General features: G+C 46.3%; 1 protein-coding gene across 1 annotated transcript in view; it reads left to right on the top strand.

Moving 5' to 3' along the window:
* Nucleotides 1–24,807, top strand: part of LOC112558106 (semaphorin-5A-like) — a 60,905-nt gene that overhangs the window by 5,266 nt on the left and 30,832 nt on the right. The window contains 1 exon segment of the mRNA XM_025228313.1: nt 16,915–17,477. Coding sequence (XP_025084098.1) covers nt 17,105–17,477 — 373 coding nt within the window. The 5' untranslated portion in view covers nt 16,915–17,104.

The raw sequence follows: 24,807 nt of genomic DNA, 5'->3' as shown, positions 1-24,807 counted from the left end.
GCAGCAGCACGTGCACAGACAGGATGTGTTCGAGGTCCGCACAGCAAGGAGGTACCTGGAGTGACGTGCATCTACGTCAGCGCGGGGATTGGCCCATCGCTCTTTTTTCTCTTTTCTCTCCCAGCCTCACCTTGTAATTCTTTACTTTCTTTGTGGAGGCCTACATATCGCCCGCTTTGCAGATGCTTGCATATCACATCATCTCCGTCTTTCAAGTCATTATTTCCGACAAGGCGTTACAAAAGTCGTATTTACTATCATCTGTTTGTCGGCTACCCGGCATCAGACGACTTCTCGACACGCCTCTCGGTTTCCGGCCTCCAGGCGCATGCGTATGTCAGCAATACATACTGGTAGCCTCACGGAGGGGAACGCATGCACACACACACACGTGGGGTACACGGGTAGACCTTCTCGTGTCAGTCGGAAGCCAGTCGAGCCGTGAAATGACAAGGATGTTTGGAAGCAATTTTCAGAAGTGAAACTTGGAGCAGCTACATTTTTTTTCTTTTTGTGTTTGTGTGTGTGATACAAGCAGATGGTTCTTGATGTTTGTGGAGGATGCATTGAAAACTATTCACCAAAAATCAACGCAAAGAACTGACTGAAAACATTATGATCCTTTGATCTTCTAAGGAGTCAACAATTACCATGCAAAAGTTTTTTGCCAGTTGATTTATTGTGCATGATAATAGTGCATCGTTTGTCTTCTAACCTCGCATTTACAAAGGGATTGTTTTGTGTGTTGATGGGAGGAGAGGTTTTATTGTACAAAGGCACACGTTTATGCATAGGGCCTCCATTGAATATTGTCCATAAAATGAATTTGTAACCGTTTGTTCGTGTGACGTTGAGTCGAACCTAGTATCTCGAGACATCGACAAAACATCAACAGAACTAATCAACAGATTAATTTTGTCCTCGATGGGTTCAGATTACTACTAATCCTCATTATCGTAACAGAAGCTGACACTCTTCACAAAGTATCTTTTTTGAAAAGTTTGAAAGTGGTTTTGAAAGGTTCATGGCAATTTTTAAAAAGACTCGAGCTTATTTTCCCAAACGATTTCTTCTGAATATTTCGAGCCGGGTGCTTATCGTGGCGACATCGGGTGTCGCTTACTAAAGGGTAATCCGGGGCTGCCCCTACTCCCAGTCGCGTGACCAGCCAGTAAATCACCCAAAGTGGCCGGCGGTTGGTGGCTGAACTCCACTTGTCAGGACTGGATTAGGAGCCCCCGGCCATCCAGATAATGCCCCTTCACTCGGGGCACCCAGTCTTCCTTGAATTCCTCCAGTCCTCACTTGTCTGTCGTTACCGCCAGTCATCGGTCGCAGACTGTCTTGTAGTTGCACCGCGTGTCTTTGTGGCTGTCGGTGCCCCAACCTTCTGGCTAGAGGTAGGTTGGGAGTGGCAGCGTGGAGTTACCCACCATCGGACCACCTCCCTACCCCACACCCACTCCCGGAGGTAGTTTAAAAGGCGTCTGACGTCACATTTCTCCCGTCAACCCGCGCGGTGACCGTTGTGACTGAGAACCTCAGTTCCTCAATGCACCCACACCATTGAAGGTGTTGTTTGTGGTTCTTTGAAGCTGGCACAATCCGAGGCTTGAACGCAGTATACAATCAGGGGATATCTTCAAGAACTAGTCAAAGGACCGGTGTGACACAGTCGCTAGCGGAATAATAACTCAGACCGACAGTAATGAGTTGGAGTGTCTGCATGGCAGGACACCAGACACTAGCACAGACTGACGGACACTAATCAAACTTATCATGCGATATTTCAACAGAAAAAAAACTGTGGACGCTATGAAGGAATCATGTGACAAGCTATGCAATAAGTGTGTAACTTGTAACCGATGACAGTTGTTATACTCCGTGTTTCGGGGGCATCTGAAATAACTTTGCTATTTTCTACCTACAGTCACCTTCACTCCATGTCCAGGTTCTTCTGTCAGGCATTCATGTAAAGAACACACCACACCTTTGCATCTAGGATTATTTTATGTCGACATGTTATTGTAGGAAGCTGTACTCCTTTTATAAAGTTTATAAACAAAGTCTTGATTGACATACCTGTAATTAGCACACACCTGTGAGGTGGTGGTATACACCGCAATAAACTATCTGCCGGGTATTTTTATACCTTGAACATTGGGTGAATGTAAAAGTACATGGCACATACCACACCAGGCACTGTTTTCGGACAAAGAATCAACAAACATCACGAGGAGTTAAAGTTTCTGTTTTGTTGGCTTCCTGTGTGTGAGACGTAGTGAAGATGGAGGATGGCTGAGAAGACCTCACTGTAGCTAGTCTCGGTGCTTGCAGTAGATAAAGACTGACTAATGTTATCTACAAACGACACCGAGGTTTATAATGATCTTGCCAATCAGACGTACGCTCCGTGCCAGAGCCATGAACTTGCCAGAGTTCGCTATGGAAACCAGATCGTGGTTGACAGGAATGGCTAATGGAAACCCGTGGTTCTCCGAGACGAGGCCAGAAACAACTGAAGCAATTAAAATTTCTTTTAGAAGTTGCGGGAATGAGTTGCCAGGAAAAAGCACGTGCACTGTATGGTAGTGTGTACGTACCTGAACATTAACATTCCAGACTCGCCTACCTACCCGCCAGCCTCCAAAAACCGACATTGCTGGCGATGTTTTATTGTCTTTGTAAAGCAGCGCTTTAACCCCTTGGCTGCCTCCTGGTCTCGTGCACATGGAGGAGGAGCCACTATAGCCATGTCTGTGGTGTACTTGTGTCTGTTTTGTATGTGGGGTCCACAGTCGATGCGACACAATTATGAACGACTTTCCTTTCAAACGGAAGCACCACCCGAGACAGTGTGTGGTGAGTGTGCTTCACCGCCATGTACCCGTGTTACGCTTGGCCGGGTTCCAGGCATAAGTCTTCTGCTCTAGTGCCACTTGACAACCGTCATTGATATGTACATTTGTGCGAACCATGTCGCGTGCAGGTGTGAACAAAGATTTGAATGTACACGAATATCTTGATTTCCGTTAACTAAGGTGTAAAAAAAAAAGCCCGCTTATTTTCCAAAGTTGGAATTCTCCTCTGCCATTGCTAGAAATAATCCGTTAAAGCAAAAATAATACATTTATTTTGAGCAGACTCATACATATGTGCGAGCGAAGTGTAAGGTAATGTACTTAGTTACTTGGATGACTGGCACGAGGACGGGTAGTCTAGCTTGGTTTTCCAAACGACGCAGTCGTCGAGACGACGCCAGGAACATCACCTCGATAACTTAGACCTGAAACGACTGTAGGTGGAACTCTTTCGTGCTTTTTGTGGACCTCCTGTACACAGAGTAATTTCCCTTTGTTCTTCTAGCGATCATATCATCAAAACATCAAAAGGCTCGAGACGTACTAACCTTAGTTACCTTCACATACCTGCTGCCATAGTCATAGCATAGATAGTACAAAGACCCGTTTCCACAACTAAAAAATTTCCACCAACATGCATTTAAACTTGTGGAGAATCCATGATTGCTGCTGCTGCCTCCCTCACATCACGCAGACACACACACGTACGGTTGGAGAACGATTAGCAGCTGCAAGGGTCGGAGTCAACCCTCTTCTCGATGCTCAAATTCGTCCACGTGACACTTGTAGTGCACCATGCAGGCAAGTGAATGCACCTCACGGTTTTTGCCAGTCACTACCCACGAGATGCTGGAGTTGGAACCTCGGTTGCTGTGGAATCCTGTCCAATATGGCGGCAACTGGCGAAGACGTTAGTGCTGACGGTCGGTGTGAGTGCCCTGGGCGAGCGTCTGCTCTGTCGTCGAGGAAAATCTCAGTTATTTCGCTGGCACCTGTTTGTCCCGGGCAAAGACGAGATGCCTGCCAGCTGCCCGAGGCGTGAAGGTAGCCTGACCTCCTCCCGCTCACCATCCCAGCCTCCCCTCTGTCTCTCTCACTTGCTCTTGTCGTCTCAAGACCGTAATCAGGGTTAGCTTTTTGCTTACCCCATCGTGATAAGACAGAAAGAGAGAGGAGGAGAGAAATGTGTGTTAGTTTTTTTGTGCTCGACCGTTTTCTGCCGTTGGCTGACGTGGTTGTCAGGTTATTTCTCTCTCAGTATCGGCTTACACCGGGGATTGCTGAACAGTTAACTGCCAAAACATGTAGAGATGAAAATGTCAAAAGTGGTGACATGTCTGTCACATCATTTAACAAAGTGATGTAAAAAAATAAAAATCAGCCTCAGTTCTAGCTGTTCCGGATTTAGCAGGTATTCCAAGAAGGCAGAAGACGCCATTAAAGATGCGGCTATTCCTAATTTTCTCAACAATTTATTTTCATAGCAAAAGGAGATACACAGTCACATCTTGACTTGAGAAGTATAGCTTATACGTCATCATACGACTATCACTACGTCATTTAACAAAACGTCCACGTCATTCTTTGTTATCACTACGTCATTTAGCAAAACAGCCACGTCATTCTCCATTCTGACTCAGACACCACTACGCGGTATCAAGCATCACTACGTCATTCAGCAGCACTACGGTGTTCGCACTACAGTAAAGCTGCTGAGCCAGGACAGAAGTCGCTAAACCAGGGCTTCTGCTAAGGCTAATTCAGGACCCCTTCTTCACCTTGTTCTTTGCCCACTTTGGAGGGGACCCATCGACGAAAATTGAAGTCCTCCGAACTTTTAATGCGTACTGTACGCAATTTTTTGCGTAAGCAGAAGCCCTGTAAACACACTGCACTTACACACTCCTCACGTGTGTGAGTTGTACCCCACTTCTTACCTGACCTCTCCCCTCTCCCCTCCCCCACCATACCCCCCTAGCCACTGAGGAGAACGTAGTGTGCGTCCGTGAACGTTGGCGTGCGCTGTCAGGTGTGTGTACTTGTGAGTGCGTGAACGTGTATGTCTGTGTCTGACGGAAACCTATCCCGGGTGTCAGACAGCGTTCTTCCTGTTTCTGTCTCGCACTCCGTTGCCATGTCTGCAAATAACGGAAACCCTGCCCCCCCGACCCCCGCCACCGCAGTTTTTGTGTCATGTGGTTAGCATATTCATATTCGACTTGATGCATGGCCTGACATTATGAATAATGTGGCCGCAAAACAGCAAAACCTGCAAGCCTGACAAGAAAAGTTGACAGAGGCACTGACAGTGGATCGGTGACGTTACAGTGGTGTTACAGTGTGATACACTTGGTGATAATGCACTCTTTAATTCTGCACTTAGTCCTGTGTGTGGACCTCCGCTACTTACCATCAAGACTTTCATGTATTCATCTGCTACTTCTGTACCTGAGGATGTAGGACTGACAAGCCCGCCATTTCATTGTCCCTTGTGAGAAGAAGACTTATTTTACAGCATTTCTCCTTCATAGTTCTGCTGTAGTCATACTTTCCTTGTCCTTACTGTGTCGTATCTTTTTATCGGTAATATTTTATGATCTTTTACTTGGTTTGTTTTGTTGGCAGTCTCTGCCAATACGAATGACAAAAAAAGTTTTGGCTTTTCTCAGGAATATAAGTTTAATTATAAATAGATTTCAATGAAGACGTCCAGAAATTTCTTTTGTAGGACAGATGAGTAAATGACTAAATAACTGTTTCTGTGTCAAACGATAATTCTGCAGACTAGAACTGATGGTCAACTGATTTCACCTCTGTAAACAAATAAATTATAAAAAAAAAACACGCTTACATTCATAAAGCAATTTTTTGCAGCTGCGTAACACAGAGTAAATGGTAAAAAGGAAAAGAAAGAAGAAATGAATGAAAACACCAAACAAGAGTTAATTATTTTAAGGGAAACGCATATCGTGGGAGGAAATGATGCAAGTGCAAGCGGAAGTGAGAAAGCTTGGCGAAGACTGCGTTCCTCTAATAATGAACTTCGCGTTTGTAATTTGCAGGAAAGGAAGTTTAGCTCGCGACCATCAGCACAGCGATGTCACAGGGTGCTTGTCACAGTGCACCACTTACAAGCAGCTGTAGGGTCCGGCCTCACAATTTCTCGAGTGATAAACGGTCAACATCTTCCTGCCTTTCTTGTTCTTACATCAGTGTTGCCCCTGTTTTCAGTCTACAGAACCTCTCGCCTCTGTTTCCATCAGACACAGACTGCGTGCCACGTTCACATTGTTTACATGTTTGTAATGGTGTGTGCTGGGATCGCTTCTTTGCAGTTATATAAAGTTTAATCTCGTGCAAAGAGATTGGTACACGTGGTTGTATAACTGACACTCCAGCGATCGCCGTATCATCATCGTCGTCGTTGTTGTCGTCCTTTCCCCTCCTCATCGGACATCAGAAATCTTCGTTGCCATTATCTGCACCTGCTTTTTTTTACTCGCTGAAATGTAATGGCTTAAAGTGGAAACTTTCTCGATCTCTCTCACAACAGCACACATTCAGTCTGCTTCAGATGTAATAAACTCTGGCTTCTACTTCCAGCAGTCGGGCGATATTTCTCATCTTGTGCTCCAAACACTTAAACATGGAGTGACACATCAGTGTTGAATTTCTTCTGTCATTTCTGGCTTGTTTATACTTATGTGTACATTGGGTACATCTCTGCAAATCATTGATATAAATCACAGCTATGCGCATTCCCCACATTGACAAATGACAACAAACAAATTAGTCAACGTGTTCTTCGTTTTCATGAGTGCAAATAGTTTTCGGCCGGCAATTTGGAGGAATTAATTAAAGAGATCGTAAATAGCTGTATTAAAACACGGACAATGAGTCTCTGGGGTGGATCCCACCTTTACCAACCCTTACATGTGATCCGGGACAAAACAATTAGACAAAGGTGAGCTCCTTGCGACGCCCTAGGGTTGCTTTGCAGGCAAGTCACGGCAGGAAGACGCAGGACTGAAGATGGCACAGGTCTCGTCTGCAGACGACTCCAAGCGAGACTTAATGAGATGTGAGGTAGGCTCAGCCTCTTGTTTCAGTCCGCAGCAAGGATGACTCAACATTTTCTGAAAGTGGAGAAAAGTTCACGTGAGGGGAGGGATCCGTGTGGTCTCCTGATAAATCTAAGACTAGTTATTTTTAGAAACTCATTGTTTTAACAATTCAATCCATGGTGGGGAGATAAGGAAGTGAAATAACGGTTTACCGAGGGATAGTTGTGGGAGGAGAAGCCCGGTACATCACGTACGTCAGTTTGTTCATCCTCAAGATGTGTAAACGATACGCAGATGCTTGCACATACGGCTTGTCCAGGTGTGCTCAGGTAACCTCTCCACAGTTTGTACAGATTCTGTCAACACTGAGCATGTTGGGGGAGTTGGTCCTGTGCCGGGCGGACCCGAGTCCGTTTGATTCAACGTCTACATGGGTGGACAATGTCATTCCGCCGACTCGTTTTTATTCATTTCGCAATGGGGTGGGGATAGCGCAGGCATTTGGAATGTTTCTTTGCGATTGAACTAGGGTAGCTCACAACCTGTTCTTTAGAGTTCCTTCTTCTTTCAGTCATGGGATTGTACATACTTGATGAGTGATTTGTTCGTCAAAACAATTAGGAGTAGTGTTAAGTAGAAACGACAGTCGCTTTCAGTGATAATTCAGGTAACGAGAAATTCACTCGAAGGTAACACAGAAGTAAGTCCCTGGGTTCAGATATTTATAGCTGAGACTCAATATCCGCAAGAATGAGAAACATTTAAATACAGATTTCTGCTGTAAGTGTTCTAGATATTTGGCAAAACAAACAAGCGACAGGTGTTAGGTTGTGTGATCACCGTTTTATTTTAAGCACAAGACGAGAAGAGTGTCTAGTAGACGTCATCGTAACATCTCCGACCAAAGAAGTATTTGGTGCAAGTTTTGAACCCTCGGGGCATGAAATTGGAGGACGAATTGCGAGGCAGGTTAGTGTGGCAACTGTAAAGTCGTTCTGTCAACAACCCGGCTGGCTGCGAACAAACACGGGGGGGGAAAAAACCATCAGTGGAATGAATAAACTCATACTTTAGTGGCAGCCTTTTACAAAACAGGAGAAAAAAAATATGTCGGCTACGTGGAGTAGAAAACTGGATGCCGACTGGAGAGTCCGGGGGTTGTGCCTGGGGTGGGAGGAACGTTTCTTTTTTTTTTTTTTTTTTTTTCATCCAGCCGTCGTGTGAAATTGCTGGAGAGAGTTGGGTTGCTGGAGTCTACGACCTAAATAGCACCAGGGGCTTAAAGGAAAAGTGGCTGATGGGATTAAAAAACAAAAACAACAACTCAATCACATGCAGGAAGTCGGTCGAGTGATTGTGTGAGTGATCATTTTTTGGGGGGATACAAATTTAGTTGTGAGACATCTCAGTTTTCATCCTATGCTTTGTGAATCACTGGTCCAACTGTACTCGATTTAGTGCGTTTTTTTACAAGCTATAATCTGTTTACATCCGTAGTTTTATTTTGTTACTTACAAAGCTTTATTGACACAAAACACATAAAAAATTAAACTAATACATCCTTAGTTGCTTGCTCAGCTCACACATACACAGTCCACGGTTACCGTGTACGAGGAAGTCACTGACCAAGCCTGACGACGACGACGATGACAGCCCTCCCCTCACTCCCTCACCCCACGTGGCGCCTGGTGAGCTGAATAAGTGTAAGCGGCAGTGTGTCGGTGTGTGTGTCCTCGCTGGCGGCCCGTTGTATCTCAGATCAAACCACAGGCGGGGGCCCAGGTAACAAGAGCTGCTGCTACCGCACTGTGCGCCTTGTATGTTTGCACTTTAATTTTCATGCGACCTGTCGAGGCGCCAAGCAGCGTGAAGAAAAACTGTGCCCCTGCCCCTGCCCCACCCCCTGCCCTCTGCAGCCCCTCCCTTCGACCGCTGTGCCCGTACAGTAAGTATGCTTTTAGGTTAATGGTGAACGGGAGTGTCGGTGTAAATTGAGGAAGATAACCCTGTGACCCTCGTGCCCCCGTCCTCTCGCCCAGTCAGAGGTTGGTCGGCGATGATAGCTGCCGATCATCGTTAGAAGTCAAAACTTCTGGAAGTTCAAAGAAGCTAGTTTACCAAGATGTCTTTGAAGTCCTCACGATCAAGCTGTTGATGAAGTCGGTACTCTTAGGGTACGCAGGCAGATGGCACTAAAGTCTGCTCTACCCGGTATGGACATACTACAGGGTGGTAAGAAAAACTTGAAAAAAAAGTTTCGCTTCCTTGAATGAACTCGTTGTGATTAGTACAAAAATATCTATGGGTTTCGTCGACTTTTTTCTCACCTGTGATCTTACCGTACCCTTTAATAATGTTATGTACTCACTCACTCTGGAATTGTCTCACCTATCTCTCTCCCCACACACGCACACACACGTGTCACTGTCTGTTGTGGTCGGCGTGCGTCTTTATCAGTCTCCCCTGTTGATCTGCTGATGGTGTCGTGTCACAACACCCGAGTCCCGATGGCGTCCTATCTCCGACATCTGCCACCTGGCGTGCCACGAGTGCGGGCAGCACGCAGCGACCGTCAAGACCTTATCGGGTGTCCCGCCTGCCCTCGTGCACGAGACTGGACAGTCACCGACAATCACAACGTGTGAAATATGCGTGCACGTGAGAACAGTTGTGAATACACAGTCCTCATGCCTTCCTCCGTAGTAAATGTTAACCCGGGTATTTAATTAAGAAACGAAGAAGGGGGTGCTTTAATCGGGTGGATGACATGCCAGACCTAGTGATCGCACGGGAGGGGTTAATGCTACTTCCCTGTACTGTTTCTGACAATGTCTTTCATTCTGTAGCGATTGCATATAATAATAATATTGGAGATGTAAAAAAAAAGTGGCATCATGGATGGTTTAGGGAATGAGGGATGAGAGAAGGGGAAGAGGATGTTGCGCAATGGCGTGGTCGTTACCTGCAGCCTGCTGTCGACACAGCGAGTGGGTGGCCGCTTTGAAGTGAGAACTGTAGCCGTGACGCGTGCCGTCACGCGCGACTCGTCAAAGCGTAGTGCGACGGTTGGTGACGTGACAAGGGGGCGAGCCTTTGTCGGGCGTCGGCGACAGCTTCAGCCTGGGTCAGGTGCACGGTGTTGGCGGAAACCATTCCGACTACCCGTGGTATTGTTGCCGCAGTTGTAGGTAACACAAGTGTGGGACGGGTGGCTTATCATTCTCTGGTTACGGTCGTGGGTACGTCAACAATTTTGTTTGTAAGCCGGTCCACTTGATAAATTGGGCCGCCTGACATGTTTAGGACCGCACCATGGAGCAGAAGCCAGACACGAGAGACAGAGAGGTGGGGAAGGGGTCAGGTAATCTAGCTTTCAAAGAAAACCTCGGATGTTGTATATCTGCTTAAACCCTTTCTTAATATGCAAGGAAATTTGCTTTAAAATTATATTTTAATAACATTTCTTTTGTTTTTCACATCGTTTAAAGGTTCAGTCAAATGACTGCGAACATTGGTGGCGGGGTTCACATATAATGCAGTCTGACTTACAGGAAATGCTACCTGAAGTGAGAGAGCATCACTCAGACAGGCCTGAGTGCATGTGGTGCCAGCACTATCTGGTCTCGAGACTTGCTAGCAAGGCAAAGATCGGCCTCACATGCGGGAATCTTAAAGTTAAAGAGGTGTGTGTGTGTGAAAGAAAGAGAAAGACTGAAGAGAATGAAAGAGAGCGCGCCGAGGAAAGATTCTATTGGATTTCGATAATTAAAACATTTATTATTACGCAAAGGACTGGAAGCGGTTGCCTATGACATTACCGCGAAGACTCAAGACAAGAAGAGGACAGCGATGAGGACAACAAAGATGGGAGGAAAGGAATGGAGAACTTCGGTTCCAAAGTCACATTTTTACACAACTATCGTGACTACCCCGCCCTCTCTATTATGTTCTTTTTTATCCAAGCAAGATGTCCTCTCCAACCCTTACTTTCCTCTCACACCCTCCATCAACATCAGATTCTGTTACAGACTGCACCGACCTGGCTTGCACTCCAATCACAACGGCAAAAGGCGTGGACCCAATGCTGTCTCTGTCAGCACACAAACACACTAACAATCAGAATAACAATCAAACATACACAAGTGATACAGAGCTAAAAAAAACGATGAACCCACCCAAAACACGCGAAGTGTAAACAATGTTGGGGAGGGTGGCAGGGGCTGACGGGAGGGGTTAAGGAAATAAACTAAAGTGAACTTCAGGCAGAAGTCGTGCAGGGACTCCAAGCCATCCGATCAATTGAGCTTTCTGCCTTCTGTTTCCTGGGAACAAGGGGATGCCATTAGCAGGAGGTCGCGCACTCTGCCAGCAAAGCGTGGAGCATTAGAGAAAAGGCCGTAATCCTTTATTTCTGGAGCGCCAGCCAGGGGGTGGAAGTCCTCCTGCCACTTGCCCCTCCCTCTTCCCCCGTATCTCCCGCCGTCTATCCTTGCTGCCAGTCCACTTTAGTCAGCGTATTTTCCGGTCTTCCGACCTGGAAGTGGTCTCCTTGCCAGATAATTGCAATCAAGGTCAACACGAACGAGATAAGCAACCCTTTGGACCGAAGCCGCTTTGGTAGAAGTTGAGCCCCCGGGTTAATGACCGAGCCGCCTTCCTTTTCAATTAAAGAGACGCCGCGTGCAACGCTTGAGCAGTCAGTGGTGGCCGCCAGGACGATGCTGGTCCAGCGGTTTCACCAGCTTACAGAAGCTGTGCCATGGGTTCATGTTTTGGGTCTTCTAAGCCCCCTGGTGTGACTTACTGGTTCGGTATTATCGCGCATCCTTTCCTCTGATAGGTGTTGATAATTTTTTTTTTTTTGTTGACAAAAGTTGTTTGCCCAAGGAATATACTTGCCCATCACCTTCCCATAATGCCAAGAAACTAAACTCGTCTTATAGACGATGAGGTTTGAGTTCTCAGTGGCACACCCATCTCGCGTCCTCCTGTCTCGCCAGACCGGTGTGTCTGTCTATCAACTCTATTTTCCAAGTGTTTCAGGTCGTCTACTTGTTTATTTGAAAACAAGAGGCGGTCGAGGACACCTTGTCGCCATCGGAACGCTCAAGAATGTCCGTGCCGCGCACGCTCCATATTCTAGACGTATAAACAAAAGGGAGAGCACCTAAATTACAATGCATTATCTCCCTTTCGGGGTGAACGAGGTGAGTACCGCCTTAAAAAGCATCCGGCGACCTTTGGGGGTGGATGGGTAGCGAACTGAGCGAGCAGGTCAATCAACCAACCTGTTGAGCGCTGAACTCGATGACTTCTTATGTTGGTCTTAAATTATAGTCGCATTCTTGGCCTTAACAACAGCCCTCGCAGGACCCAGCCCTCCATTTCCAACTAGTGGATATCCTCCTATACTCTCGGTTCTGTGATATTAGGAAATAGGAAATGGGTTAGTTATAGCATTCCATAATAATAATAGATTGTTGGGGACTTGCGCCGATTCTCAAATAATGTTAGTTTGAGGGCGAGCTAGTCTCACCAGAATCACATTGGGAGAAAATGTAGGCGTGTCCACAAACCAGGATCCTCACCTGATGACAGAGCTACTTCCCGGGACCGCAATAACAGTAATAGTGAACACGATGCTAAAATTTTCACTTGATTTCGTAATGGTCTCCCCTGACTATGCTTGGAATGAAGCCAGGTGTCAGGGTTGTAGCCCGTAGTGGTGTTTCTGCAGCTTGCTTTCTTCTCCTGGTTCCTTCCTTCCTTCTTGACGGTAGCAAGAGGCGCGGGCTTGGCCAGATGCGCTTTCTCTGGTTTTCCTCACTTGCCTCGCCTCACTCCCAAGCCACCCATGTAGGTCGTTAGGGTGGAAATGTCTACCAGGCTCTCTCCACCCCGTCAACCCAATTTCGGCCGCCCTTGTGGTAAGATTGCCCTTTTTCTGCGGTTGGCGAAGAGATTGAGAACATGAAGTAATGTGTGTTGGGGGGGAGGTCCAGTAAGTAGATTTCCACAAAGCTGGTGTAAATGTTAATGCAATCCCAACCATCTGTACATTCCCATAAAAATGATTCGACCCGCTTCTCCCCCTTCCTACTGACCTTCTTACCCCCCAACACCACCCTGACTGCATGACACATCGGGGGCATACCTGTGCAGGTACCGCTGCCGACCTGTCTCCATTCACCGGAGTCCCCACCCTGCTTTTCCCTTCACCCCCACCAGCCCCACTTCATTCTTCGCTCGTTCTGTCAGGAGGAAGGAGACTGTCTGGCCTTTAGGTTCCCCGTCTCCCAGCCACTTGTAGCGGGGCGGCACTCAAGGTGGGGCCACTGGAGGAGAGCTGATGGTTGGTGCACTGGCTCCCTCTGTTGGTGCCTGCGAAAGGCTGATTAGGCGGAGATGCGCCGATGTCTTGCATTTCCATCCACCATTAACCGTTTCAGTTGAGAAAGTTTGTGAAATTCGAGAAACGTTCTTTGGGTTGGTGTGTTATCGTAAGCAGCGAGCACTGGAGGGACATGAATGGTTTCTTTTATTTCTCCTCTTGTTGTTGTGGGCATGGTTCACAGCGTCTTGCAATGTTGATATTTCCGTTTGTATAGAGTTATCTTGTTTATATTAACCACGTATACGCTGCCTACTTTTATTTTTAAAAGAATTTGGTCTTACCGGAACCGTAGACCTCGGGCGCTTTTTTACAGCAGTGTATGCTTCAGTACTTTTCCACTGTCCGTCTATCAACACCTGTCTGTCCAGTATTTGCAGCAACAGACATCACACACAAGCTAACATTTTGCTAATGATGGGTTTTAAATTTGTTTTCTCGCTTTAGATCGTGCATTCTGACGTAGACCTCGGACAAAGGGCTCTTGAAAACATCACACTAGTGCTTTTATAAGCTCAGAAGGGTTAGTGTTTCGTTTCTTTTACTGTTCGTCTCCATTTATTTCCTCCACCTTCATTGCCTTTTCAAAGCATTAAACACACTAAACAACACGACTGACACGCAGGTTTACAAACGAATGTGAAACGGTGACCAGGCTGTTATGTGTAGGTGCTGGGGTGCCAGCTTTCTGGAACAATGTCAAGACTAATATATACACCAGGTCGGCGGGGCACAGTTTCTCCTTCTCAATGCTTTATTGCGACCGACCCCCGGCAGTGCAGGTGCAACTTTGAACTTACAGCGCGGCAGTGATAGGCTTGGTGTGCCTGAGCCTCAGGCACATTGTCTGGCTACCTCCAGTGTGTCGTAGCCTCCAGTGTGATCATACCTCCAGTGTGCTCAAACCCTCAGAAACTATCGTCTGGGAAGCAGGCAGCCTCCGTGCGCGCACACACACTATCATTTATACAAGAAGGTCTGCATGAACACGTGCACACGACTACACACGTACACATCACACTCTGGCATACCCGTGCACGCACACGACACAAGCACCCTCTCTCCTCCACCCCACGCACAGACATACAGGTATACTCAGGGGAAGCGTTCATTTAACAGAGAAGAGCACGCAAGCACTCACACGCACAGATTCACACGAGCATGTTCACTTCCACATCCTCCAGGTGTTCAGAGGGAGAGAGCGCGTGCAGGGAGGTCTCCGTTACCTGCTGCATCCTCTGCTTTCTCTTCCAACAGCAGCTTCTCTCGCTTATTTCCGGTTCGGAGGAAACATTCGCGAGTTTTTCTGTCTGCTCATAGACAAGGGCTAACTCCATTTACAGAGATACTCGAACCTGTGGCGGTGCTTTGCTCCTTGGTCTGATGATTTCTTGTTTTGAGGGTCTTTGACTAAGAGATGACATCTTAATGGGGGCTGGGTCTGTTGCAATGTGAGTCGATAGCATGGTGTGGATATTAATTTGTGATGGTCCTTAGCAGCTTTGGTTTTGAGAATACTTAGGTGGAAGATAATGAGCAGTTTTTGTTTTTGCTGTCGTTTACATTGCGTGCCAAAACATAATTTTCCACTAAAAATTAAAAAGTGAAAGGTAAAGATAGTGTTGTTTGGTAGTTTTAATATTCAGAATTAACATGAACGCAATCGCTTGCATGTTACATGTATCACATTTCAAGACAATCATCAGGTACAAGCGTCAGTATACTGAAAGTGCTCGGTCACACCTGTCCATGTTATATCTTTTAAAATAACCTTTCCTATTAATAGGTCGAAATTGTTATTAAATGTCAGATACTAGTTCAATCAGAAAATTACAAAGTCGCGTATTACCGGTGCCCATCATGTTGTTTTTTTTTTTTTTTTTTGGTATTTTTTTTTATAAAAAAACACTTCAAAAGCCAGATGCCAATGAAGACCGTGAAATGCCCCCCAAATGCCACGCGCCACTGACCGTCGCTAAATCCCTCCGCAAAGGAAAGGTGCTGATGTACGGCGATGCACGTGTTAGGTTCGAGCCCCGGGCACACACCGTCCTCGCGCCCTGGCGTACCTGGCTGCGTGGCCTGGATTCCGCGCAAGGTAAGTAAATATTCTGGCCCGCGGCAGCAGCAGGTCTTTGACGAGGTCTGAGCTGGCGGCAGCCGACACTTCCACACACAGACGCATCGCCAAGTCGAGGCCAGATGCCCTCAGCACCAAAACCAAACTGAGGCAGGAGGCAAATAGACGAAGGGGTTAAAGCAACACTTCTCCCGTTCTAGAAAGGAAACTGTTTAAGTTAGGCGTGCACACACCTTTCATCTCCTCATGGACTGGTCATTAACGTGACGAGAGAAACACCTCGCGGTTCCGTTGGGATGCTGGAGGTTGTGGAAAGTAAACATGTCTGTCGCTAGCTGCCATCATTGGCGTCCGTAGATTGAAATAATTGAAAGTGTCTTGAAAGATATCAAGACAACGAATAAACGAATTTTTGCCCCGTTGTTACGCCTAGAAAATTCACAGTCATCAGATGAAAATAACGGGAGTGGCAGTGATTTGCCTACTACCCAGTCTCTACCCGGCCGTTACAAATGGCCAGGTGGGCGCAGCAAAACAATGTCGTGCGACGAGGGTCTTTGTGAGCGCACGACCTGTGGCGGCGTCCCTGTCTCGCGACACAAAGGAGAGGCAGAGACCTGCACCGTGGGAACAGCAGGTGAGAGGTGGCACGACCGTCGTCCACGTGCAAGAAAACGTTGCAGTGGGTCTGTGTGTCGGCCTCGTTCCAAGGGAGGGGTAGGGTGGGGTGGGGTGGAGTGGCGGGTAGGGTGCAATGGCATGCGTAACCTGCTTGCTGTCGCATGCCGCACTGCTGCGTCACGGCGTGTGATGAGATAGCGTGACACAAGCCGTGCTTCCTATTGAGTGTGACAGTTTCTTAAAGTCTTAATTAGTTGAAACTTCTTAATTAGTTCGTGATGCATATAAATAGCATGTTTAGCCAGCTTTTTTCAAGTAGTTGTGACCGGTTTCAAAGACACCACGTCACATCTAGGCGTAGACATGTTGGCATTGATGGGGTTAAGGTACAAACCCAGAGAGCATCAGCTTTTTTTTCAGGTCATGCTTTGGTTTGAGATGGAGCTGGTGATAGGTGGCGTTTATTTCGTCTTTCTTATAAAGACTTTCCTTTATGGTGTCTTTTGCAGCGAGGCGGCAATTGAGATCAGAGATATCGTTTAAAAAGAAAGTCTGAGACCTCCAGTGTCGACTCCAGTGTGTACACTGTGTTTGTCCTGACTTATTGCAGTAATAGCATTGGAAATGGTGAGAAGCCAGCTTGGCGTTGCAATAAAAGAACCCTGACAGCCAACTGTCAGCAGCACTCACCAGCAGAGTCGTCTCTGTCATTGGTGTCGTCGTCGACCCTGCGCAGCGCCACAACACCTGAGGGTAGCTCATTGTGTTACTTAGGGAGATGTTGCGAGGGGAGAAAACTACTTGCGATTGCGCGAAATAGAGAAAATGGTGATGACGAAATGTGGTGGTGATGATGATGATGATAAATGATGATGATGATGATGATTTTGGTTTCAGGTGACCGATGATCGAGCCTCCATAGAATGCAGAAGTGATGGACATGAAAAAAGCCGTCGAAGCAATGTATCGCCCTCGATCATCAACCTCAACTTCCACGCAGACATCGTCGTCGAGTGGCTGAGCTATCTGGACCTTAGCACAGACCTCTTCCATGTGAAACTGAACGAGCTGTGACGTCATATCCGGAATGAAAGGTCCGGAGACAGAGCCAGATGACGGTGAAGTGATGTGTGTCTCGGGAGCCTGGCGTTGGAATAAAAGAAGTCTGACAGCCCCGTGTCAGCAGCACTCACCAGCAGAGTCGTCGCTGTCATTGCTGTCGTCGTCGTCGACCCTGCGCAGCGCCACAGAGCCTGAGGGTGGATACTCGCTGCTGCTGCTGCCACCTGTAGTGTGCCGCCGAGTCCGCCAACGCACGTGCACAAGGACGCGAAAAAAGCCGCAATGGTGGACGAGAGACTTCATGATCTTCACCTTGCTCGTTACCTTCATCTCTTTTCTGGGATATAGCACAGCGCTGGAGGAAGAGAGCTCAGACTTCCGGTTTACTACCTACAAAGGTAAGTCTTAGATTAACGCCAGCCAGTCTTGGCCTTTAGTTGGATATTAAGCTTCTCCTTTTCATTCTTTCTTTTTTCCTGCTTTAGTGAGAAAAGGGACCTCTGTAAGTTTCCCATGATGATCAAAGATAAAAGCATCTTTTGTGAAACACGAGGTATTGAACCCAAAGTGAAAGCTCGGTTCTCGTAAGGTGGACCACAGTTACTATGAGAAGATGAGGAGACAAAAGCACAAACAGACATTAACCCTTTGCCTGTTACTGGGACTTATAAGCAGCAAGTATGTGATAACTTCAAAGCGAGCCTGCGTTCTCAAAGATGGTGGATAATCAAAATAAAAATAAACTAGATGAGAAGGATGAGTCGAGGAGGTTGCGGCTGCTGTGCTATCTGGTTAGACCTCACCTAGAATCTTGACACTCGTTAAGCTTTCTTGTGTTAGTCTCATTTGTATTTTATGTGTTAGTGTTAGTCTCATTCTTATGTCCTATCTCCTTCTTGCCACATGTCAAGTCGCATACAATGAATTTTTTTGGACGTTAGTGTGTGCGTCTGTTTGTTTATCTTCTTGTGTAGCTTGACACCTGCGGTAGCGAGTTTTGTGTCTTTTGTGCCAGGTTCTTATCATTTATCTGCGTCCTCTCACCTTTTTTAAAAGTCGGTTTAGAGCACTGAAGACCTTTCAGAGACAGCTGAAGCCGTTGGAGAGCGAGCAGTCGTCTTTCTTGTGGTTTGTTTGAGGTGTGAGCAAAATACTCGTCCCTAGTCCAGGTGTCTGTCTGCTTGAAGCGAAGCCCTTCGCGGTTACCTGTCAGGTATGGTCACATGGCCGCGGATTAGATGGTGCAGGCGGCTTATTCCAGGAAAAATACCTGTGCCTCACAGCCAGGTTTGCAGGGAAAAAAGGTTACGTCTTCAGGAGAAAAGGGTCACTGACCTCAACCGTCTTTAAAGGTTTCCCTTTGACCTCTGTCCATCTGACCTACATTCCATCTTTGATAGGCCGCCGACAGATTTGAAGCTCAGGTGTTGACACATTCAGAAGTCACTGCTGTGTGGCTGGTTGGGGATAAATGGAGAGAAAGAGAAGAAGCGCCTGAAGTAAACCGGTTTTTTTTTTTTTTTAATTATCTAATTTGAAAGTTGGCGATTTGTTCATATAGTCAGCAAGTTCTACAATCTATCGCTCCCGCGCGCGAATACTCGGATAGTGTTTCCGGTACACGAGTTTAACAAACATTTAACGCCTGTTCATCTTGAAGAATCACGCTACTTCCGGTTACTTATTTGCAGAAAAACTTTCAGAAATTGTAAATTCTTGCGGAGGAAGTTTGGAAAGTTGCATACATTATGTTCAGAGCTAGAGTAGGTAGCAAGTGAGAAGGTACTCGCGAGCTTAGTTTTCGGGGGATAGTTATTTTCAACGTCAGAGGCTGCATACACATGCCACATATCTTCTCCCCGGCAATCCTTCCTGCTTTATCCTGAACGTTTTTGTATCCTGGTTTTTGTCGAGCAAATGCTGAGTAAGTCTAAACATTCATTTACATTTTTTTTTATGTATGTTTACTCCTGCTGTGTCGACAAATTAAATGTCTGGGTTCTGTGGATTAGACGAGAGTTTACAGCACAATATGTCTTCCTTGTCATTTCCTTGAGTTCTTCCCAGCTCCTGTACGTCACACCCCCAGACCAATGTTTCCTGTACGTCACGAACAGTTTTGCTGCGGAGGTCACGTGGTCCGATGCCTTTATGTCTCTTGAAGTTTCCTCTGATGGCCTGTCAGCTGGACGCACCAAAGTGCTGACAGGCAGGGTTACAGTAGATGACGATGACGATGACGACAAGCTTGTGCGTTGTGCCAGTGGAGAACAAGGTGGAGGCAGGGCGGAGAGCGGAAAGGACAAGGCGCCCGTGCACAGAGAGGAGGAAGGAAGTGATGAGAATAAAGGAGGGGCGGGCTGGGGGCTCTTAACCTTGTTGACGTTGGCGGCGATGACTGTTTATGCTCGCCTCCTCCTCGTTTCCTCTCGTCTCGCGCTGCTAAAGGTTTGCTTGACGAGGCCATGTCTTAGTGAGTGTGAAAGGAGGATCATCGTTCGCGCGTGCACATGTGTGTGAGTGAGAGAGAGAGCGTGTCCGGGCAGAGACTACTTTCGTGGATTGATTTTGTCAGTCAGTGAACATCTTGAACACGCAGTTGTCATCTGATTCCACAGCTATTGGTCTTTACTGGACGATCCTTCCTGGTCTTAATTCGCAAGCGATTAGCATCCAATTTACTTCCGAATTAGCAAATGGCAGTCCATATAGTGGTTCGAACATAACGCAAAGTAACTTTAGAGTGAAGAAGGATTATATGCCAGGGAGCTCCGCCGGGACCAGGATTGGCTTCCATGATATTCACAATGCAAAGTGCACGGGACCACTCGACCTGTCGTACCGGGAGACTCGCCCCTGTTATACAATGAGGAGATAGGAGTAGTGTGAAACTTGGCACCTTGCTACCCGACATAAGCGGCTTTACCCGATGGACTAGGAGCCAGGTGCCTTGGTTCATAAGAGAGAGAATAGATATGGGCGAGAAGATAGTAGTGGATAAATAAAAACAAATAAATAATTCATCACCCAATCTTATTCTTCCCGCAACTCTACTTTATCAACTACAAATGATTAAACAAAAATCTACCTCTCCCAATCCAAAACAAATTATGCTCAAAAATGGTATAATGACAAATCCCATAAAAGAAGAAAAAAAAAATCAGGCATAGTTAAAGTGCACATTTCATACTAAGGTAATAAAAGAGAGTATAAAGGGAAAAATAGATATGATGCCACAACCAGAGCATTGGGGAGGATTACGAAATTTTCAAAGAAAATAATGCATTCATACATCACCCTTCCAGACCACCCTATTCTTGATCTGTTTCGAACAAAGCAAATGCGGAAATGTACATCTGCATATCCAAGGGAAAGATTTACTTTTCCTCAATCACTCATGAACTCTTGAACTTCTAATTTTTTGCTGTACAAGCAAAGGTCACACAATGGAAGGGCTGACAGACAAACACTTTATGTAAAGTCAGCGGGGAGAAGAGGGGAGCTCGAGAGGGAACTTTAGCCAAAACAGACATGTCAGATGGTGTGTAGATTGTGTCTTAACATTCATCTGCATTTTTTTTTATCTGAAGATGAAGTATATCAGATGTCTGGAAGCAAAGGCTTTGCAGGTTTGTAACTGTCAAAATGACAACAGTCAGACTGCAGCTGCGTGCTGCACACTGCAAGTGAAGAATCCGCGTTTTGTGTTAAGTGACCCTTGTCAAGCCAAGATTGAGTCTCCGTGTTTTGTCGGCGGTTACACGTAGGTGCGTGTGAATGCGTGTGTGTGTGCATGCTTGTGTTCCTCCCTACTGTCTGTCAGGTTGGAGAATAGCGTGACGACTGCCGGCGCTACACACTTGACGATGGCGATGCATCTTTGTGACGATCATGTTGATAAGCGGTGCAGTGGAACAAAAGAAAGATAAAACTGGAAAAAAGAATCGATGCCGTTTGTGGCAGTGACAATGTGTCTTTGTTTCCATCCTCATCCCCCTCCCCCCCCCCTCAAAATAACCAAACCTCCAGTCCTTCGCAAGTGGTGTGGAGGACAAGCCGTTGTGACAGTCACGCTCTGTGCAGATGGTCGCGTGAGGTCACGGTGCCGCGAGCCAGAGCCCGATGGCAGGTTTGTTGTCCTCATCGGCTTGGAGGAAGCCATGCTGGATCAGCGTTGTCATTAGTTTCTTGTTTGTGGTCGCTCAAGGGGCGGTTGGGCGGTAACGGATACTGCGGGAAAAAAAGAAAAACAAAACAAAAAAAAGAGTATCTTGACGCTGCAACCGCAATGGTCTTACCTTTCAAAGCGGCAGTGCGGCGCCTTTGTGTCGACCTCTCCAGACCAACATGACCCGGACGGCGCTTTGACAAGTTTGGATTACTTCCGGGGCAGGCAAATGTCTAGGTGAAGCCGCGTGATGAAGTGTAGCGCTCGTTCTACCCCTCCCCCTTCTCCACCAGCGTGTTGGCGGTGGTGCAAAGGGTGCTTCTTAAAACGCTCGCTGCGTCTGTTTGATGAAGAAGTCAGAAGAGAAAACAGCTAAAGTAAAAAAAAAGGTGATTAATGCGAGGTGACTCACTTAAGCACACGCAACATTTCACTGATATCATTACCGAGGAGATACATGAGCAGGTCTTGGACTGCGAGGACCCCGAGTGACATTGAGTACTGGAGCATCGTTGGAGATTCACCATAAATGGGAGAGATACCAGTCTTTAGTTCTGTGTGTTTGCTCTCCACACCAAGTGGACGCCATTTGCGTCACAAGAAAGGCAAAGGAGCTGGGATACCACACCTTGGAGGTAGCCAGGAGCAGTTGTGGTGGAGGGCACTGACTGTGAGTCCAGAGGCGGAGGAAGACAGAAAAAATGTCCAACGCAAAAGAGCCGGGTGGGTGGGTAAGGACAGGTGAGCAGGTGAGAGTGCAGGGTGTTGTACAGTTACTAAAGAAAATGTACACTTGGCTGCTCATTTATTCAGCTGTGAATATAAAATGTGGCCATGCCGGAAATATCCTCCTGCTACACCGGGGGCGGCCTGTATCGGCGAAATATACAGCCTGGAGTTTTACGACATTCAAAAAGCACACCCACCGGCATGAACTGTGCAAATAAAACAATCATGGGGTGCTTGGTGCAGGGAACACACAGTGTTATGAGGCTATTATAGCCCTCTAAGTGCTCGCAATGAGATATTCCAAAGTTTGATCTGCCTTCTCCTTGTATTCCTCAGCTGCTTTGAGGTACAAGGAATCGTTTGCTTCTTGGTGTATCCTACTTTTAATGGATGCGTAGTGGCTTGATGGCTATTAAGAGTTTATTTAAGAGGCTTATTTAATATACATTCTTTCATAATTTCAAAAAATGGATTTCTAATGATAAAGCTCACACATTTCTGCATCTCGCAATGAACACACTGTGTTCGTGGATATTCACCACCCGGGGGTGGAATCTGCGGGAAAGGAACTGGTGATTTTGTTTGATGCTACATCACTCAGTAGTCACGTGACCATGAGATGAGGCAAGCATGAATTCTTATTGAGAAACGATGTAAATACATCCACTGATGCACTGCTGTACATCTCGCTTTGAGTTATGTGTTCGGGGGTAGAAAAAAAAAACCACAATTATTTATTTCTGCATTACAATCAGGGTATTAGAGAACTCAGCCTCGCCTTGTACAGCTGCGTTTATTCACATTTCATTGGACATCTTCCAAATCTGCGAATGGCTTTGGGCTTGGTCCATGGATTTCAATTTGCAAATAGACAAAAAACATCGTTGATAATGTGGGTGAGCTGGTTTTTGAATATTTTCCCGTGGGAAATGTTTTGATATTTGCCTGCAGTTTTGTTCTTGCTTTTATCGATATGTTTAGAAAACACCCGACGGTAAAAATAATTAAATAATTACCTTGTAAGACATTCCTCTTTCATGGCTGTGTTGATGTGCTTTTTAGCAGGTGTTTGCGTCTGGAATATATCACTGAATAATTACTGCAAATGATATGCTTCCGCTAATGAGGGAGAAAAGCAAACGCGAAGGAGAGAGTTTGTGTGAGACGCTTTCCTTACCGAGTATCTCACATCGACCCCCCCCCCCTTTTTTTTCGGGTGCACAACACCCTGAGAGCACCCGTCCGAGTCACGTTGTCTGGTGGGCCCCGATGTGTCATGCGTTGTCAGCCATGCGCGGAGGACGGTCTCTCGCCGCATAATGGTTGGCCGTCAGAGCAAGATGGTCGCCGCTCATCCATGCAGCAGGGTCTCTTGCTTGACTCATCCCCATATTGTGGGTATTCAACACCCAGAACCCGTCAGCTTTGGTAGACCCCCCGAAAAATCATTTTATTTTTCCTTTAACGACCCCACCGAAGATGAATGGGTGTGCGCAGTACAAACATACAAGCCGGAAGCGCGGCCATGTTGAACGGCGTCTGCAGTGTGTGTGAATTATATTTCTATACATCTAAATCTGTATGGTAGCATGAAATATGATGAACCGTATGTGGAACTGAAGACATAGAAAACTCAATCTCATTTAGCATTTCTTGTATTAAATTTTGTATTTCTGTTGTGGACAAGTGAAATCCCTAGTCTCAGCTCATACATCAGAGCTGCTAGAGAATTCAGCTGGAAGGGACAAGGGCTGGTTCTAGTTTTCTACCCCGGTGCGTCACTAGAAGCCGGATGAGTGCCCACAGCATCAAATGAGTCCTCAGAGAGGTCACAACGATCATACAATCATTGTAGTAGTATGTATGAGGTTCATCAGTTGGCTGTGGGGCTGTCTGTGATACAAGGCCTGCGTCATCCACCAGGCGGGGGAGCTGTGCACAATATAGTCTAATGTACAATTCGAGAAACTTTTCTCTGTCATTGTGGGAACACGATAAATCGGAAAATGGGAGCAGATGAATGAGAAATTGAGGGGTATTTGGGAAAGGTAGCTGAGAGAAGGGGAGTTGTAGGGAAGGAGAGGAGTAGGGAAGATGGAGGAGTTACATTACAGTTAGTAGATGTTTTGCGTCAAAAAAATGAATGGACTATAAACACAGTTTAAAATGAATCCGAGGTCTGATGAAACAAGCTTCTCTTCTTTTCTCACTAGCTTTTTCTTTTCTTCTCTTTTAAACTTCGTCGTCGCTTCAGTTAAGAGGAGGTCAAAGGGGAATTGCCGAGCTGTGCAAAATAGGCGGTCTGGTTTGTGGGCGTTGCTCACCACGCTCCAACGACTACTTTTGAGAGGTTTTTTTTTCTTGCTTTGTATGTGCAAGACCACGAAATTAGAGCACTTTCTATACTTGACTTTAAAAAGTGTTATGACTGAATTCCTTCTTTCCAAATTAAGTACAGATGAATGAGTGAAAGTGAATGAATAAACGAATAAAAAAATGAACATACGAACGAATGAGAAACAATCGAGATATGAATGTAACAAATCTGAGGACTAAGCGATTAACAGGTAAGAGGAGTCACTGGCGCGTGATTGAAGATATAATGACATCTACCCCTCCAACCACTCGCAAGAAACACCCTTCTTTTCTTTCTTACCCATGCATACCCGTTATAAACAGAACGGTTATCCCCAGCAGACCAAGCAATTTGGTGTCGGAGGCAGGTGGCCTTTTGGTGGAACTCACCTGAAGGACTGGTTGGTAAACCAGGTCACATTTATTTCTTGTCCTCAGTGTTTCGCGATGTGGAACAGAAGAAATAGAAATTCTTT

This window comes from Pomacea canaliculata, linkage group LG2 (genome assembly GCF_003073045.1).
Source record: "Pomacea canaliculata isolate SZHN2017 linkage group LG2, ASM307304v1, whole genome shotgun sequence".
NCBI classification, from domain to species: domain Eukaryota; kingdom Metazoa; phylum Mollusca; class Gastropoda; order Architaenioglossa; family Ampullariidae; genus Pomacea; species Pomacea canaliculata.
This window is presented reverse-complemented; position numbering and strand designations above follow the sequence as displayed.